Raw genomic sequence first — 14,514 nt, forward strand, 5'->3', positions numbered from 1 at the left:
CTTCCAGGGAAGGTGACAGCCAAAGGGCAGCCAGCAGTAACAGGTGTCATTAGAAAAAGCAAATAAACAAGACTGACATCACCGCATGAAAGATAAAATGAGTCTAAATTACTGTATTAGTCAGAAATGGGACTATGTCAAGTTTAAGAAGTGTAAGCAACTTCAGTGCTGTGGTTTGAGTTTCTTGCAAATACTTGGAAATGCGGGATTTCAAGGCAAAGTGCGCCTCACCTCTAGCATGAACGGGCTTGCAATTGATTTTCAGCGCAACTGTTTCCTTTCACAGGCCACATTTGGTTTTTCGGAATGAAAGTGAAGAAAAAGTTGAAGAGCAATTTGAGCAGCAATTAATGAAAAACAGAGAAAACTTAAAAAAAAAAAATTCTCCCAGAGTACCTGGCAAGGGCATCCATTATGTCATTTAAGGAAGTTTGCAAGGATGCCAGCTTTAATTGGCAGTGGTGTTGGCTACTGTTGACAGTGAATCTCCTAAAATTGGAGGATGAGCTTAGAGGCAAAAAGCAGAGAGCAGTTCGGGGTTTTCAAAACATGCAGTGTATCTTGAATTTTGCTGGAATCTCTTAGGAAAAAAAAAATCCACGTACTGCTAGATTAAAAAATATTTATGTTTAAAAACACAGGATGGCCTAGGCTGCCTAAACATGGAAAAGCTCATTGTAGCTGCTGTGCTTTATCAGTCTAGATCACGCGGGCTGTTTTCTTCTGTCCATCCCTGCTAATCTTGCGAGTGGATGTGTGTGTGCGTGTGCATGTGTGTTTGTGGTTTCCAGTGAAGAAACGTGGAGATGGCCAGTCCGTGGTAGAGAAGACAGTGGTTCATGAGAGGCCGCTGAAATGCCACCTTGCAGGGAGCGACTGTGGCAGATGAATGCTCACCCTATATTTCTCTAATTCCTATAACTCAGGAGGTTTGTTTAAGCTTCTGAAATTTTAAGTGGCATTATCCCCTTTGCAGTGCTGAGCAGAAATGTTTCCTTTTATCTCAAATGACTGTCCTCAGGTTTAGAACAGAGGCCTGATGGGAGGATTGGTGAAAGCATGTGATTTCCAACAGAGTCAGCTCAAAGGGGGATCTCCACTACAAGAGATGACACTTGGGGGGAACTTTTCTTTTTTTCCCATTTCTAAGAAATGTTTTTTGCTTTAGTCAATGAGCGTTAACATAAGTAAACTTCAGGGTCTGAAGATCTGGTTTGCTTCAAGTCAGGTTCCAAACAAGCTTCCTCTAAGGCTTCAGTTCTTAGGTTGTGTTAAAATGCATATTCCTGAAAAGGTGGCAAGGTTTTTTGGGTGTTAATTTTAATCTTTAATGATTTTTGTCTTACCCTCACTACCACCAGTTCCACTTTTCACCGTGGGAGTTTACAGCATATTTACCCATATCTTTTCTCTCATTATAAGATACATAGGTCAATTGTAGAAAATTTGAAAAAGTCCAGAAAAATATGAAATCAAAAGATAAAACTCCAGTCTTGGGGTGCCTGGGTAGCTCTGTCGGTTAGTGGCTGACTCTTGCTTTTGGTTCAGGTCATGATCTCAAGGTCATGAGCTCGAGCCCCACATCAGACTCCTCGTTTAGTGGGGAGTCTGCTTGAGATTCTCTCTTTCCCTCTCCATCTGCCTCCCTCGTCTCTCTCTCGCACGCTCTCTCTCTCTGTCAAATAAATTAATTAAAAAGAAAAATACCTCTCTTTAAAAAATAAATAAGTAAAAATAAAACTCAGTTTTAATTCAACCCTCCAGAAATGATCACTTTGAAGAGTTTGGAATACTTTCTAATAATTTCCCCTGTGTACCTAAATGTCTCTTCTATTCACTGGCGGTTTTTTAATTCTGAGGTTTTCTCATGCCATTAACATCATGAGCGTTTTTCTCAGTCATTAATTTCCAAAGGCAAATTTTGTTTTAATTGAAGTATAGTTGACATACAGGGTTATATTGGCTTCAGAGTGCAACGTGGTGATTCAGCAAGTCTGTACATTACTCAGTGCTCATCACCATGAGTAAAGTTACCATCATCATACACCATTATTATGATATTATTGGCTCTGTTCCTTATGCTGTACTTTTCATTTACGTGACTTATTTATTGTCTACCTGGAGGTCTGTACCTCTGTTCCCTAATTTTACCCATCCCCCTACCCACATCCCCTCTGGCAACCACCACTTTGTTCTCTGTACTTATGGGTCTGTTTTTGCATGTGTCTATTTGTTCATTCATCTGTTTTGTATTTAGATTCCACATATAAGTGAAATTATATGGTATTTGTCTTTCTTTGGTCTGACTTATTTCACTTGATATGAGATCCTCTAGGTCCATCTCTGTTGTCACAAATGGCAAGAGCTCATTCTTTTTTATAGTGGAGTAATATTTCATTGTGATATCAAAAGCAAAAATTTTAATGGCTGTACAGTATCACTACACATTTAGTCAAATTCCTGCTTTTTATTCTTATAAGTTAACAACCAGTGAACATCATTGGCACTGGGATCTCTGTGGGGCATCTCTGATAATGTCCTTGGGGAAAGTTCCAAGAAAGGGAATTGTTGGGATAGAGTGTACACTGTTTGAAGTAATGTGATGTGTATTGTTAAATTGCCTTCCAGAAACACAGTGTCTAGTTTACACTCCCAGTACGGATTTGTGCCTCTGTGGGTCTCCTACATCTTTGGCCAATTTAGGAAAAAAAACTTTTTTTTTTTTTTGGAAAACACAATATTGTGCTTTGATTTTCATTAGTAGAATTGAGTTAGACACTTCACCGACTGTGCCACTGACGCGTCCCTAATGCATGGAAGTCTTAAACAATAAGTTAAATAAATAGTTTAAGCAAAATTCACATATTTTAAATAATAATTTAAATGAATAGTCATTAAATAGAGGTAAACTGTTTCTCCCCTTAGTTCTTATCTTTAGGGATTTTATCTCTGCGTCAAAATTGGATAAGTTATCTGTTTTCTTCCGATATTGTTATGTTCCTGTTTCACATTTGCTTTATCATAGGATTTGTTACTGAAAATGAGATTGTTTTCCTTATGTCCCATTTATTTTGCATCTTCTTTGGAAATTTCATTAGTTTCCTTGAGGAGTATTTCTCTACTCTGGCAAGTCAAGCAGTTAGATCATTCCTTAGAAAATAAGGTAAATTTTATTTCTTTTAGCTTATCCTTGAAATGTATAGGTAAAAAAAAAAAGTCTGCCAGATTTTCCATAACTTCTGGCTTTTTTTTGGAAACAACATGTGCAGCTAAAATTGAGACCACTTTTTAGGGTCATCTGTCTCACCATTTAGTCATGGCTAGCAAGTGTCACGTGGCCTCACCATAGAATGTCGCTGGTCTTGGGACAATGGCAAAGAAAGCAAGCCTAAGATTATGAAATGGGGCCATGACTTTAGCACTTTTGTGGTTGTGTTAAACCTGCTGATGAAGTGTTAACATGTTTAATTAGAGGATTGTTTTCATTGTTCTGTGGGGAATGGATTTGAGGGAAGCCAGAGTTAATGCACAGAGATGCTTGTATTAGTTCTGGAAGAGAGGATGGTGGCGTGGCCTACATCCTGTTCTTACCCTGCAAACTCGATCCCAAGGAAGTTTCATCAGAAACTAGGGTTTAACTTGCAGATAACAGAAACTAAGTGTTTAAGGAGACAGGGATTGAATATGGGGAAACAGTATTCCCTGAAGTGCAGGAGGAGCTGTAGGCTGGGCCTCCAGAAGATTTCCTAAAACAACTCCCTAGAACTAGCCTGCCCAGGGGGCCTGGTCACAGGAAGGAAGCTAGGGAGTCAGGACGTCACCGTCCAACTGCTGGTTCAAGATCACACCTGAGCCTCCTCCAGACCAACCACTGCCAGCTCCGAACAGCAAAGTGGATGTCCCGTGTATTCCTCACTGAACACTGATTCAAGTCATCCCCAAAACTAAGATCTAGCTTGTGTACTACAAGTTATTTTGGGCGGTGCAACTGATTGATGGAACCTAAGTCACATTCAAATCCTTAGCTGGAAGGGAGTCCGGAAGTGGTTTGTTTTTAGCCTTCCAGCTCACCCTGTGGAACATGCACCAGGACGATGAGTGCCTCCCTGGCGTGTCCAGATAAGTCAGATCGCCTGTAGTCAAGATGGAGTATGGGGACAGGTGCAGGATATGTTTGAAAGGGAGAACCCTCTGGACTTGATGATTGATTTAATGGTGTGCAAAGGGTGGAGAGGCAGGCGTGGTGTCCCGGTTTTGTACACTTTAGATTTTTTTTAAGTCTCTCAGTCTTGCTTAGCAAAATGACCAGTACCTGTATCTTATCAAGAGTGGCGGGAACAAATTTCAAGAGCGAGGGTGATCTCAAGGCTTCCTCATACTTCTGAAATTCTTTTGGAGATATTACCATGTCTGCACATATTTTGTCTTCCCAGTTCATTTTTGATCAATACACGAAGTGGAAGTCAGAGGGATGTCATCACAGTGGATTGCTCTGGCCCCACTCTCCCCAGCTTCTAGAATGTGCCTCAAGGCACGTTGAGGGTGTACAATGTGTACCTTGGGTGTAACACCAAGGGTGGTGTTACAGACAGATCCCCAGGCACGAGGAACCTTATCTTGCGGAGTCTAGAGTTAGTTTGTTAGCTTGTTGAGTCGGAGATGTTTTCTCTTCTTGTGCCTGATTGAGACGCTGGAGCCCCCACTGGCTGCCCCGTCCTGGGCAACCCTCCCCGCCGGCTGAGGACAACAGTGCCCGCAGATACTTCTGGCCCAGCTTCCTTTCCTCACCAGCCGTGGGAACAGTGCTGTCTGTCTCTCTCATCTGTTTTCTCAGCATTGTTAATTTTTTTTTATTGGAGTTCAATTTGCCAACATATAGCATAACACCCAGTGCTCAGCATTGTTAATTGATAGAAGTTGTGCATTGAGGTGACCGCAGGACGTCTTATGAGGTAGCAACTAAATTGAGCCGTGGCTGCCCAAGGTCAGGTATGGTTATCGCTCACGTGGCTGAGTTCACAGCAGCATCAGCATTTCCCCCGTCTCCCTGAATGCTTTTATTAAAATCTCTTTTGTCTCCTGGCCATTGAATCTAAGCATAATGTGCTCTTTTGCATCTCTTAACCTCAAATAAACTCATCAATGGGAAGTCTGGGTGGAGACAAGAGAGGGTGGCGGCCACGGAGCCAGCAGCTGGTGCCCTCCTCCTCGGCAGCAGCCAGGGGACCAGGTCACTCTCCTGCCAAGAATGTGCCAGGCGGAGGCGCGGGACCGTGTGATGTGATTGGGGTACTAATGATTACAGGTGTTGGTGTTGTCAGCACCTCTTCTTCAGATTAGCCAGATGCGCTTAGAGACATAGCTCTTACTCTTGGAACTGATTACTTTGTGGGCAGGGTCCTGGGCTGGGCAGAGAGGAGAGAAATTGATTCAGAAATGGCTTCAGAATGTATGAACCTGGCAGGGGAAGCAGAATATTGCACATGCAGTTAGTTATGATGCTGTAACTCACACGAGAAAGCAGGACCTGCATTTCTGAAGCCGGGCTGCACCTTGCAGGGTGGTATTTTTTTATTATTAAAAATATATTTACTCCTAGAAAACAATATATACATGGATGTTGGTTTTCCAGACTTGCCTCCAAAAGCGCACGTACAGTCTGGTTTTTCAGTCCTGCCTCTGCAGTACAAAATAACGGACAGGCCTGTAGTGCATGCTTCGTGCAGCATCTGGCCACACCCGACTCTTGGTGGGTTGGTTGAACCCCAGCCCAGGACTGCAAAGCTCATTCATCGTCTTCAAAATGAGAGGGAAACGACGGGACAGGGCTGGCCACTGGTTCTCAGACTTGAGCAGGCCTCAGAATGGCCTAGAAGGCTTGCAAATTACATTCACTCCAGCGGGTCTGGGACGCAGCCCAAGAATTTGTATTTCCGACCTGTTCCCAGGTGATGCTGAGGCTGCTGGCCACTAGAGCACATTTTGAGAACCACTGGAATGGACCCAGGGGGACGTTCACCTCCTAAAGAGCTCCTGTCTCTGAATTCTTAACGATGAGATCTGTGCAACCGGCAGCGCCCGTTCAAACACATGATCTTGACAAGAACCAAACCCAAACCGCCCATTGTTGACCAGGCCCCGTGGGGTCTGTGCTTCCCTTTCTTCCTGAGCCTGGCATTGGACATCACTCTGGAAGCAGATCAGTAGAGGAGTCATTTCCCCAAGTCTCTGGAATCTGGAAAGTCAAACGTGCCTTGGGGGCATCAGTGAGCAAATGTGTGTCCCGAGGAGTCCAGGGAGCAGTGGGACAGGCGGCTGCCTTCCTGCTGCGCCCAGGCCAGGCACTTCAGTCCCCAACGGCAGGTGCGGAAGCCTGGCGTTTCCCAAAGCCCATGAAGTGGAGACCCACACACAGCTAAGGGCACCCCTTCCCAGGGTGGGGGACTCCATCACCCTGACCAGAAGTTTGGAAATGGGGCAGGACCAGAGCTTCAATGCCTTGTAAGGACCCCCTTGCATTCTACTGTGGGTCCCAAGATGGGCAGACAAGGGCGCAGGGGGACATAGTGAGTAAGACAAAGCTAAGATCAGGTTTCATCCCAACAAATCCCGCTTCTGCTTCCAGAACTTCTAACATTTCCAACTCCCCTACCTCCTGGTGCGTCTCTCCACCTCCACTGACCTGAGGTTCTTTAGCCACTTCTTTCGGCCAGAAGGAGGGCATCCAGCAGGGCGACGTGGGGTGGGGGGGTGCAGTCTTCATGGCATCACCAGCCGAGGCCCTGCCGGTTTGCTCCTGAAGCCCACATAGAAGCTGCGTGTAGACTTGAGCGCCACCTCCTCACATGTCTTCCACTTGGACACACATCGCTTCCAGGGAACAAATGTGGGTTTGTCTCCTGCTTCTGCAAAAGGACAAAGAAATTTGGAGACATGTTTTATTTTTTTTTTATTGAATAATAAAACGGAATTGTAAAAAGAGTCTCAGTGTTGTATTTACTAATCGATTGGCTTCCCCTCCAGGTGGAGCAGGTTCCTTTGGAACGGAATGGGGGACACGGAAGGGATATTTCCAAGGGGGAAAAAATAATGCTTTATTAGGTGATATTTCGACATTAACTATTAGCTCTATTTTTAAAACTACTTACGAAGCGTGGGGGAGGTCTTGGGGATGCAAACACAGAGGTTGCTTTGAATTGCCTCGTGTCATGGTGCCCTGTTTGAGAAGTTGGCGGGGCCTTCCCTTCTGCGGGTGTGTGACAGCTCCGCGGGCGGGAGACAGGGTGCCGGCGATGAGGACCGCCCGGCCTCCTTATGGTCCCCGTGGTGGCTGGTGCAGAGGGACACACGCCCCCACATTTCCTGGGCTACTCCCTCAGACTTTTATAAAACTGTCCCAGACTACAACGTTATGCTGCCTTTTGTGGGCAAATTCTCTCTCTCGTTGTTGGATTTCCAAACACACTGAAGGGAATCTTAATGGTGTGTGTGACTTGGTGCCACAGACGGCGTCCTGCACCTTACAGTAGTGACTGTATTATCCTTGTGATTAACTACAACTGGCATCTGTATATGTTTCTCTCTGATTTATTTTCTATTTGCCCCCTCTAGTGGGATCTTGTGTGTGATAATGCCTGGAAGGTCCATATCGCTAAGTTCTCCTTACTGGTTGGATTAATCTTTGGCTACCTAATAACTGGATGCATTGCCGACTGGTGAGTACCAACGTGCCCAGTGCACGAACCTTTGGAAGCCACAGCAAACCTTTGCTGGCTGCAGAAGAGTGGTCAGTGTTAGCTTACTGTTACCGAGTCTTTTCTCAGCCCTGGTGTTGGTGCTGGCACAGAGGGCCGAAGCTGTCACCTGGACAATTCAGAACTAAAAGGATTGGCCAGTGCAGATGACAGAATAACAGAATATTTGAAGTGAGAATTTAAACTCATTGCAATGTTCCAGCTGCTAGAATCTAGCAAAACCTGCACGTGACCTACAGTCCCATCTGCTCCTGGTGTTTGTTGTTTAATCGGGAAGAGCTGGAGGGCAGAGGTTCAGGGCTCTGTGGGCTGGGCCCCAGGAGGTAGAGGTACGAGATGCATCCAAAATCAGGAAGAGGAGGAGCTAGGGATCCTACCCACACGACCTGAACGGGTAGGGCTGTGCCGATGGGCATCTCAGAACCCCACAGATTTCAGAGAGGCACAGTCCCATAGCTGGCTTGGCCAGGAGATGCCTCTGCAGGGTCCGTGGGGAGCTAGACCTTGGCAAGTGGGCAGCATTTGAATAGCGGATGCTTACTGCAGGCAGAGGATGGGTGGTGGCCAGAGGGGAGAATGAAGACGCGGGTGTTCAGACGTGGGTGGGTAAGGAGTTCCTAGTCCTTCGCTTCCTGGAGCGAAGTGTGTGGTTCATGATAAAGCCACAAGGTTAGAAAGACGGAGAGAGGCCCTGGAGAGAATCAAAGTAATAATAATCATGATGGCAACGATATCAGCCCCTAACTCACACTGATGGACTGTGGTTGCCAAGCACCGTGCTGACCATTGCCCCACATCAGCATGCCCCATCCTCCCAGCACCCCGTTAGGTAGGTACTGTTTAGTATCTGTTTACGGTGGAAAAGCAGAAGCCCAGATGTCTAAGTAAAATCCCCAAGTTGACTCAGCTTTACGTTGGCGAGTCCACATTTGAACCCAAGCCCGGTGGCTCCAGAGCCTGCCTCCTCACGAGTGACTGCGCCTCAGCACTTTTATTCAAGGGGCCCTGTGGTCACAAGGTCACAGCTCACATCTGAGCAGGGAGCCCAGTGCCCCAGTGTGGACGTGGTTTTCTAGTACCAGGGCTGCCAAGTTGAGAGGTGTGTGGGGTAGTTGCCCGCCCCCCCCCCACACACACCTTGGTGTTCTTTTATCTTTAAGGAAACTTTTTGTGAATAAGAACATCTTGACCCAATGTCATAAGAGCCAAGAGTGATATGGAGCAAACTCCTTCCATCTGTGGCTTTGCTCTGCGTTGCCCCCCCTGGCCCCTGGTTAGCTGACAAAGCTGGTCGAGGCACTCCGGCAAGAGCCTGGGGGCGGCAGGCAGGGGGGCCCAGAGGGGTTCTGAAACCACTTTCAAGTTCTGGAAATTTCTTCCCGAAAGCAAACATCTCTTTGCGAGTTGCTTTGTATTCATGCGTAAGTGATTTCCTGCGTGTTCAGAATTTGCTTAATCATCCTTTGTAAATGCTTCTTCTTAAGGACACATTCCCTGGGAACAGTGATGGAGAAGCTGTCAGTGACCCCTGAAAACCTATACCAGGGCCCCCTTGAGGTTTTTGGGTTTTTTTTGTTTTTTGTTTTGTTTTGTTTTGGTTTTTTTTTTTGGCAGGGAGCCAGGGAGTGAAGTGAGGAAGTAGGGAGAGTGAAGGGTTTTTTTTTAACGAAGTGCTTGAGCTTATATAGGTTTTCAGAGTAAACTACACTAATCTGAAATATACTGGAATCCCAATACTTTAACCACGAGGACTTTGGTTTCCCAGTATTCTACACTGGAATAGGTTGTGAGGATATAATCATATAATCCATGTCACTTCGTTCTTAAAAAAAAAAAAAAAGGCAGACTTGGGTGAGGTTTTTAGGGTCCTTATTCAGAGACACAATCAGGAAAGTAAATCTGGCCTTTGGTGAATGGATCAGTCTGTAATGGCTTAAAGTGCTTAGAAGCTGCTTTTTTGTAATTTCTTGCTTCTTGCACATACCTGGTCACCCCCCAGGCCTGGGGACAAAAGACAGAGCAGCTTGGAGGGCTTCCTCTGCAAGTGCCCAGAGCCTGGTGTTAGAAAGCCACAGCTCTGCGGCTGCTTTTCCACGGTCCGCGGTGCGTGGGCAGGGGCACCCAGGGAGGTAGGCCAGGCCGCCTTGTGCCTTGGTTTTTGAACCTCTTGAGTGGACCTCAGTTCTAGTATGAAAGTTTGGTGTTTTCCACCCTGGATTTATTCATTTATTTTTGGCCCTTTCTCCTTGCTAGAGCCTTGCTGAAAGGGAAATAAGCATATCTAGAGGGAACTCCAAACTTCACAGCTCTTTGCACCCATTTCATGGCTGCATGGGGAAGTTGATCAAGTCACAGGTTGAGCTTTTTATTTTTTTTTAAGATTATTTATTTATTTATTTATTTATTTATTTATTTATTTATTCGTGAGAGACAGAGACAGACACAGGAGGAGGGAGAAGCAGGTTCCATGCAGGGAGCCCAACATGGGACTCGATCCCGGGTCTCCAGGATCAGGCCCTGGGCCGAAGGCAGGCGCTAAACTGCTGAGCCACCCAGGGATCCCCTAGGTTGAGCTTTTTAAAACCGAAGTCAGCATATAATGAAACTTTAGCAATAACACTTTTTTATTTAATTTTTAAAAACTAATATCTGCACCAGCATGGGGCTCAAACTCATGGCCCTGAGATCCACATTCGTGCTCTATTGGCTGAGCCAACCAGGTGCCCCGGGACATTTTTTTCTTTAAAAAAATCACCTTTCTTCCACACAAGCCCTGTTTGGGGATATACATTATGTCCTGCCCTGTGACGTGTTAGTTGAGATGTTTGAGAGGGAGCAGCCCAGGGAGCACTCTGGCGGGATGAGCTCCCTTGCCTCGGTGTTGGTTCTGTTCTGGATGGTGTGCGCTGCTCCCTCCAGAACCCCTCTGCACCCTCTCCAGCTGGCCCTGGGCCCTGGCCTTTCTAGACTGCCCCAGAGGACCCCTTGCCCTCTCGCTCCTGGCCAAGCCCGGGCCTGGGGACAGAGCACCAGCTGGAGGTCTAAGAGAGAGACCAGAGTAAGGGGGTCAGGGTTTTATCCCAAACTGGGCCTCCGCAGGGCCTCCAGGGGCTGGCTGCCTCCCTCCCGCTAGGGGTCCCTCCACACAGCGCCTCTCTCCCTGGGTTCCCAGATCGTCCTCCCCCCAACACCCCTCCTGTGGCCAGTCCCATGGTTTCTCTCACAGCTTGCCCAGCCTTTTGCAATCAATCCCTTTATTAAAATCTCCTCAAATCACTCTTTCTGAGTGGGCCATCTGTTTCCTGGTGAGACCCTGTGTTATTCCTCTACGGCTGCCGTGACGAATTAACACACACTCGGTGGCTTAAGTTAATGAACTTGCATTTGTGCAGTTCACACTAGGCTAGAGTCAAGGTGCGGGCAGGGTGGTCTTTCTGGAGGCTTCAGGAAGGGATCCTTTCCTGTGCTATTTCCAGCTTCCAGCAATCGCCCGTATTCCTTGGCTCGCGGCCCCTCTCCTAGCCTCAAAGCCAGCAGTGGCATTTGGGTCCTGCTCACACCACCTCTCTCTGCTCCCTGCAGTCAGAAGAGGGTCTCCAGGTACTTAGATTGGATCCACCTGAATCATCACCTGGTCTCAGGGTCTTTAACTTTAATCGCATCTGCAGAGCCCCCTTTGCCCATAAAAGGTGACACACTCCCAGGTTCTGAGGAGTAGGACTTGGACAACCCTGAGGGCCACTACTCCACCCACTTTAGATCCAAGCTCTGTGTTATGGGTTTAGGAGTGTGGTTTTGTCAGTCATCTCCGAGGGCATTCTGCTCTGGGGGAAGCCAGTTCGCACTAAAATTCCGATGATCATCACACTGGCTGAACACTTGCTACATCACCTGCACATATTCACACCTGCCAACAACCCCGCTCGGCCAGCATTAGCCGGTCTTCCTCCAAAGAAGACTCCAGGCTCGCCTGAACAAGCATACTCTTTCCCAAGAGCTTGCGTTCAAGACCAAGGTGTCCGCTCTTAAGTGGTGAGCCTGTATTCAAGACTGCGCTGGCTGCTTTTAAAGGCCACATCTGCCCCATAGGGGCTAAAAATAATTTTTACTTACTGATCTTAGCAGCCATTTGGGAGGGAGTAATTTAGAATAGTTTCTTCGAGTTAAAAATAAAAAATCAAGGATCTTTTCTAAAGTATCAGAACAGGGCAAACCCTGCTTGGTGGGCATCCAAACTGTAGAGATGTAAGAAGGAATCATGCGAGCTAGACATTTAACCGTTTGCTCTGTGGCAGGCATCGTGCCCACATCCATCACCTCCCGTAGTGATCTCAGTAATGCTGTGAAGTCAGACAGTTATCCCCATTTTACAGACGAGGAAGGGGAAATAACAATTGAGAAGTTAGATCTCATCTTTGTTTCTCCTCATTTCACGAGGCTAGCCAAGCCATATCCTAAATTTATTTCTTTACGTGAATTGGGTTCGGATGAAACTACCTAAAGGGTCCTAAGTAACCAGGGCTTAATGGCCCCAGCACCAGTCAGGAGAAGCAGTGCCTAATAAAAGCACAGATGAGAGTGGATTCGCATTGGCGCTGAGTTCATAGTCCTGGCCTCATTTCATTAAACCAGCGTGACTAAGAATTTATGAAAGAAATTGTGCTCTGCAGTTTCCTCCCCCAAATTTTCTTGAAATTGCATCCATTCCTTTCACAGGACACAGAGATGCGTTACTAATTGCTTTTTTCTTAACAGCTTTATTGAGAGAGAATTTACATACCCTAAAGCTCACCCATTTCAAGCATGTAATTCAGTGAGTTTTAGTATATTTACAGAGTCCTGCAACCATCACCACACTCTACGTTTACAATATTTCCATCACCTGAAACGGAAGTCTCTCGTTCGCTTCCAGGCATTCTCTATTCTTATTCTCAGCCCTAGGCCACGAATCTACTTTCTGGTTTTGTCACGAGAATGTCACAAGGATGTCTGGGCCACTCTGAGCCATTGAGCTGCTCTGTAGGCGTTTGGGGTACCAGGTGTAGAGGTTTTTCCCTTGGCAGAGAGTCCCCTGTTCCCATTTTTCTGTGAGCTATCCTTCCAGTTCAAACTGAATTTGTAATGTTAATTTGTGTGATGGAGAGTTGGGTTTTTTTTCCCCCCTACTGAGTTGATGAAGCAAGAGATGACAAGATACCTCTGGAAGGATGGAGAACTAGTGACACGCCCTGCCCTGGGATCCCCCCTTCAGTCCTGCCTGCCACACTCGAAGCGCACCGCCCCCTAACCATCACCAGTCTTGCACCAGCCCCTCTGTAACCCCCGCCAACCTAGCATGCGCGCTGCCCTTTCCAGAAACACAGTAGACCGGGTCCTTTCCAACCCCGTGGCTACCTGCCGGGGCGGGGCAGGGGTGGGGGCTTCACTTTGAGGCCCATGCTCCTTAGTCATTGTTCAAACTCTCTTGGTTTAGTCTGCGATCCCTTAAAAAGTATTTCTCATCATGTAGTCGGAAGAGACCAGGAGCCATCAGGGCCCCGACTGACGGGCCGCACTGAGCTCAGGTAGGACTGGTTAGCGGCCCAGAGAAAGGACGCGAGGCGACTTGGCTCCCCGAGCTGACTTTGGAGCAGATTACAAGGTCTGGACGTGCTGAGGTCTGAGCTTGGGGAGCTGTTATGATGCTGTCACTCTTGCCTTGAATCGCCCCCTTATCCACACTGTTTGACCTGTGCCCCCTTGAATGCAAAGCGAGGTTTTGGGGCTGAACCTGCTCCGAGGGCCCTTCCCGGGCTCCGCATCACTGGGCCTGGAGGCCGCAGAGCCTGCTGGGCTGCTCGTCCCGCGGGGTGGGCGCCGGGGCGAGCGTCTCCGCGGCGACCACCCCTAACTGTCGCCCTCTCCGTGTGCAGGGTCGGCCGGCGGCCTGTGCTGCTCTTCTCCATCATCTTCATTCTGATCTTTGGACTCACCGTGGCCCTGTCCGTGAACGTGACCATGTTCAGCACCCTCAGGTTCTTCGAAGGGTTCTGTCTGGCTGGAATAATCCTCACCTTGTACGCACTACGTAAGTCGGAGCCCCCCTGCAGGACGCTCCGGGCTGCGAGGTCACGGGAGGGGCCGCAGGCTTTGGGAGGCGCCAGCTCCAGGGGCCCCCGGGGCGCCGCCCGCACCCCGGCCCAGGTGCAGCTAGGGCTCGCCTGGACGGGCCTCTGCGTTCCCCGGGGTGCTCGGTGCTCCCCCGACCCCGCGCTTCCAGGCCCGGCTGCTGCGGCCTGGTCCGGCTCGGGGTCCGCCGCTCCCACAGGTTGTCCTGTTTCCTTTCCCTACGGTCACGCCGAGTGGAGTCCACGCTGGCTGCGCTCACGTGCCACCTGCTGCGCTCTGCACGGGAGCCTCTGCCCCGTTCCCGGAGAGCAGCGGGCAGCGTGCGTTAGCATCTGCCCTTTTTAGGGGAAAGAGAAGTTTCCTCCACTGATCGAACGTGTCTATTGGCTGTATTAATGCCCTCATCAGGTGTGCTTGTATCTCATTTCTTGGTCGTTGGTGTTGACCAAAATAGCCACAAACCCACGGTGAGGACAGAGGTTTTAGGCTCTGATGTTTTACTGATTTTTCTGGGTTTTTTATTTGTTTTTTGGGTTTTTTTTTCTAGATTTTTAAAAATATTTATTCATGAGAGAAGTTTTAGGCACTGAAGTTTTACTTATTTTCTGTTTATTTTTATTTTTTTTAGATTTTTTTTTAAAACTCTATTTAT

The 14,514-nt window shown here is 47.6% G+C and overlaps 1 protein-coding gene across 2 annotated transcripts in view; it reads left to right on the forward strand.

Moving 5' to 3' along the window:
- Window positions 1-14,514, forward strand: part of SLC22A23 (solute carrier family 22 member 23) — a 161,569-nt gene that overhangs the window by 26,286 nt on the left and 120,769 nt on the right. The window contains exons 2-3 of one of the 2 annotated variants that reach the window (XM_055322295.1): window positions 7,612-7,715; window positions 13,667-13,821. The exons of the other annotated variant lie outside the window; for it this stretch is intronic. Coding sequence (XP_055178270.1) covers window positions 7,612-7,715; window positions 13,667-13,821 — 259 coding nt within the window. The remainder of the gene's footprint in view (window positions 1-7,611; window positions 7,716-13,666; window positions 13,822-14,514) is intronic. 2 annotated transcript variants of the gene reach the window in all.

This window comes from Nyctereutes procyonoides, unplaced genomic scaffold, assembly GCF_905146905.1.
Source record: "Nyctereutes procyonoides isolate TBG_1078 unplaced genomic scaffold, NYPRO_anot_genome, whole genome shotgun sequence".
Classification (NCBI taxonomy): Eukaryota; Metazoa; Chordata; class Mammalia; order Carnivora; family Canidae; genus Nyctereutes; species Nyctereutes procyonoides.